This window comes from Calliphora vicina, chromosome 1 (assembly GCF_958450345.1).
Source record: "Calliphora vicina chromosome 1, idCalVici1.1, whole genome shotgun sequence".
NCBI classification, from domain to species: Eukaryota; Metazoa; Arthropoda; class Insecta; order Diptera; family Calliphoridae; genus Calliphora; species Calliphora vicina.
This window is the reverse complement of record NC_088780.1, coordinates 109,020,938-109,025,916: the sequence shown is the minus strand read 5'-3', so window position 1 is coordinate 109,025,916 and position 4,979 is coordinate 109,020,938. Positions and strand designations below refer to the sequence as shown.

At 30.6% G+C, this 4,979-nt stretch overlaps 1 protein-coding gene across 1 annotated transcript; it reads right to left on the bottom strand.

The window, feature by feature from the left end:
- Positions 1–1,262: 1,262 nt before the first annotated feature.
- HtrA2 (HTRA2-related serine protease) lies at positions 1,263–2,877 on the bottom strand. The gene is made up of 2 exons (XM_065515475.1): positions 1,688–2,877; positions 1,263–1,627 (listed from the first exon to the last, which is right to left on the bottom strand). Exons 1-2 carry the CDS (start codon positions 2,803–2,805, stop codon positions 1,462–1,464), a joined length of 1,284 nt encoding a protein of 427 aa, XP_065371547.1. The 5' UTR covers positions 2,806–2,877; the 3' UTR covers positions 1,263–1,461.
- Between the last annotated feature and the right edge of the window lie 2,102 nt (positions 2,878–4,979).

Below are 4,979 nucleotides of genomic sequence, written 5' to 3'. Positions count from 1 at the left end.
TCACTTTTATCAGTACAAGCTAATTTCATAATTGACATTTTAAAATAACATTTTAATTTGTTTGGCAATTATTAAACATACATACATACATATATAATGGACAAAATAGAAGAAAGTATATTTTCTCTTCATCCACCATATTCAAATGCTTGAAGTAGGACTTGTGGATATATAAAAGAAGATACCAACTTTCCAAAGAGAACGAGATGTACACACAATTACAACTAGATATAGTCGTCATATAGATGTTAATATTGATCGCTAAAACACTGATAAACCTTTTTCATGTTCTCATATTATATACATATCCCTCATTTGCTGCAACAACGTCATAATTCAAAACACGAAAATTTCTAGTTAATATCACCATTGGATAGTAAATAAGTCATGAACTAACTAACTTCTAAAATTACACACAGGATCGCAATAGAAGCATCTTGTCAAAATGTTAAAGTTATCTCCCCTGAAATAGAATTACAGCTTAACTATCATTACAGCTAAGCTATCGTTACCGAAATATCGTTGAGTTTATTGAAATCTACTTAATTAAAAATATAATAAAATACAAAACTTGTTATATTGAATTTTTGTAAATTTTTATTCAGGTATGTGATGAAAAACGATTTAGATGCAAAAACGATTTCAAAACGACAAAAGATGGAATTATCGAAATTAAATGTTCACATTAATTAAGGTAAACGAATGCAGAGTTGCTTATTTTGTTTTTTTTTGCTATAAAACTGATACGGAAAGAAACACAAATGCAATATGAAATCAATCGAAATTCATCACACCTAAATCGTTTTTAAAACTGAAATCAATTTTTCATCACATTAAATACAGTTACTGCTTGCTACCGTTAGCAAAGTAACTGCAATTACCTTTACCGAAATAATACAAACTATGATCGTCCGGTGGCCGAAATTCGACAACTTTCAAAACGCCTTTTATAACTTTTATAAAAAGGATTTTTAAACATTTTTTATATAGTGCATATCTAGAGAAAATAACATTTTTAACCATAAATGTTTCATCAATAATGCCGGACAATAACATACTTAAAAGTGTACCGTTATCGGTTAACCGTTTGAAATCGGTAGCCAACCAAAATTTTAGAACTTTTGCCTCAATCAAAAAAATCTATTTATGTTTTTAAAATTTGCTCTTGAGTATTAGTAGTTATTGTAAAAAAGTAAACATGTTGCATCTATTAATTAAATCAATATTTTACTATTATTATTATTATTATTCAAAGTCGATACTTCCTTTTAATTGCATAATAACAAAAATATAAATTTGCTTTTATTTACAATAAACGTTTTCTTTTCATCGTCTTCAGCATACATTAAGAAAAAAGACAATTAAAAATGTTCGGCAGTGCAATAAAAACACACAAAAGAAAATGAAAAATAATAATAATTATAAACACATATAAATATCATGTTCCATTTATTTCAGACTTTAAGGATCCTCAGGAGTAATTGTTAAGGTTAAACGTTTAGGTCCCCGGAATATGGTAATATCTAAAGTTTTTGAGTTATCGGCTAAAGCTTCGTACACATCGGAAGAAGTTTTGATTTCTTTTTTGTTTATATGGGTGACAATATCACCAGGACTTAAGCCACCACTAAAATACAGAACAGAATTTTAAATATTGAGAAAAAAATTATATAAGTTTCAAACTTACATATGAGCTGGTGAGCCTATAATAACCTTCCACACTAAAACACCATGAGTTAGATTGGGCGGCAGAGTTTCCGATCGATTTTTCAATTCATTAAGTATTTCATTGGTCAAAGTTAACATAGTGATGCCCATATACCGCTTGCCCTGTTGTGTGGGTCTTCCCGCTGAGCCCAGTTTTCTACGTTCCGATACCTTTCCCAAAAACAATTTCACATAATCAATTGGTATGGCAAAACTAATGCCCGCCGTTACTTTCATTGAGTTAACCCCTATAGCCTCACCATCTAAATTGACTAAGGGTCCCCCGGAATTGCCAAACGTAATGGCCGCATCGGTTTGTAGGTAATTTATATCACGATTTCTAAGACCCAATTCCTGGGAGGGTCTTTGTGTTGAACTAATAACACCGGCAGTAACAGTGTTACTAAGAGCCAAAGGACTACCTAAGGCCACTACCCATTCACCCGACCTTAAAGTGGAACTTTCACCCAATCGCATTACGGGCAAATCTTTACAATTTATACGTATGATGGCCAAATCTGAGGAAGAATCAACATCCTCTATAACAGCAGGAAATACACGACCGTCATGCAATCTCACCTGGACCATTGTATGAGGCTTATTGATGACTACATGGGCATTTGTCAGGATGGTGCCATTTGATTCGATTATAAAGCCAGAACCGTTAGAGGCAGTCACCGGTTGTCCAGAAAAATAATCGAAATGTCTGGTATCTTTAATTTCAATATAAACCACCGAGTTGGCACACACATCCACCACATCGGCAATAAAATTATATTGCTTCCGTCTACCGCTAAGATTTGGTAAAGTTTTTGCTTCTACCGCAGGCCATAATTGTAAATCATGCCGTTGCTTTAACCAGTATAAAGTGCCCAAGCCGGCTATAGTAGCACCAGTTAAAGCAACAGACTTCCATTCTTTACCTTTGGTTTTTTGATGATTTTCATCATATTTTCGATTATTTTGTAGACTTGTACTAAAATTATTTTTCTGTCCACTAAACTTGTAATTCCCTGAAGCAATACATGATCTCATTACAGCATTGTGGGCCACATTTTTTGTTAATTGTTTAAATTTATGTAAATACTGTAGTGCCATTAATTTTGTATTTATTTACTTTTGTAATTATGCAAAGAAAATTATAAATTTTGTTTTAAAAGTATCAAATTATAGCGTAAAACTGAAAAAGCATACAGCTGTCAGTGTGTAAGTTGTTCTGCGGTTGATTTATAAAAACAGCTGTTGATTAGTTTTCTTTAATCATTTACAATTTGCTAGAGCTACCAGATCAGTATAGTAGGAAATAACTGTTAAGTGAATTTTAAAAATAAAATGAAAGCAAACTGCTAAAATTGTAAACATATTTAGTTCGGGAGAACTATTGCTTATTTTATTACAAAAACTATCGTCTTTTAATATTTAATAGAAGTTGGAGGGTAAATACAATATTAACTTTTGAAATATTAATAAAGAATTTGAAATTATTCACAAAATTTCGGTAACATTTTGTGTACCTAAAAATTAATTTTGGAAACTTTCAGAAGCAACTGATCTCGTAAATTTCAACTAAGTTAATTAATTGTAATTACATTTAATAACTGATTAAAAATCTGCAATTTGTTAGACGTTAGAAAGGTCGCAGAACATAGCTAATTACTGTGTTAATAGCTGGTCTTTTATTGTAATTAATAATTATAAATGACTATAACAAGAGATTTCTCGACTTTTCAGGCAAATTGGGATATATTTGTCCAACCTATTTCTAATAATTTACTGATTTTTTCTTAATAAATATATTTAAAATACCCCTAATTACAGTATGTAGTAGTTCATTCATATCCATAAAAATCTTAGCGGTTTTGTGTGTGAAAGGGTTAAATATTCGATTCAATAACCGTATTTGATAAAGCTTCATTTTAAGTCCGCATTATGTGATCTATAATTTACCAAAGGTTTTTTTGTATGGGATTGAGAACTGGCGATTGGACAGACTACTTCAAAACACGTACCTGATTGTATTGCAACCACTTGGATACAACACTATAAGTGAATTTGAGGTCAATGCCGTGCCGGAATCTCAAAACTAAGGGCGTATTTCCCTCAGAGTATGGATATGTATCCGATTCCAGCCATAGTGTCTTTTATGATTTGAATTGGACCGCCAAACTTTAATGCCTTATTTGTGTCTCTTTCCATTAATTTTTTTTGTCTTGGGGAAGTTTCACTAGGTCTTCCAATTTCCTCTTCATCAGCTGGTCAAAATGTTTAGACTTAATTTAGACGTAATGTGCTAATGTTGATTTAAGCATGTTCATCAAGACTGGATTGTATTTTATACAATCACTAACACAACTTTCAGATATTTCAAATGTACCATCACGTCTTCCGTCTATATCTTTTATGGTAGCTACCACAAGTAAACAACCAATGTAGGTTTGAAATTATATAACTGAACTACAAATTATACATCAGTTGGTTTCAGTAATAATAGCAATAAAAAACAAACAAAAGAAAATGTCAAAATGGTTGTGGTTTGGAAAGAGAGACACTCTCACTCTGCAAACCACAACCATTGAAAATTGTTTGTAGAACATCAAAATAAACATACGGTTCAATATTACTTTTTAGACAACTGCCATTTGTGGCATATCTGTAATAATATGTGCTTAAAACAGAGGCCAAGTAATTATGACTATTAAATTTCAGTGGGTAGAGTCACTTATACGTAAACTACCTTTTTCCTTTTCTAAAATACATAAATATCTTTATATTTTTTTATGTTATTGGCCAAAGAAAATCTTATTGGCGTATTTCTGTGATTTATCTAAAACATTAAATTGAAACCATGTATGTAAATAATTTGTATTAAAAAAATAAATAGACACATAATTTCGAAGAAGATAACTAATTCCAATAGCACTATAAACATAGATCTTGGTTAAAATGTATTGTAAGAATTACATATTGCATAAATAAAAAATTAAAGTTTTTTTCTTTCCATATTAAAAGAAATTACCTATGTGTAGTTTCCACAAAAGATGGATTAAAATTATTGCTGAATTTAATTATGTATATAAATTAATATTTGTCAACATGTTAAAAATTTATGCTGTTTAAATTTATCTCGTTATTTTATAACGATTATTTTGTATTTCCCCAAATACCCGATTAAAACCGCATTTAATCTATTACAATTACCCCAACATCTGGTAGCACTCTTCATGTTTACTCATTGCAACATTTTGCTTTCTCAGAATTCGTGGTGTTTTTTT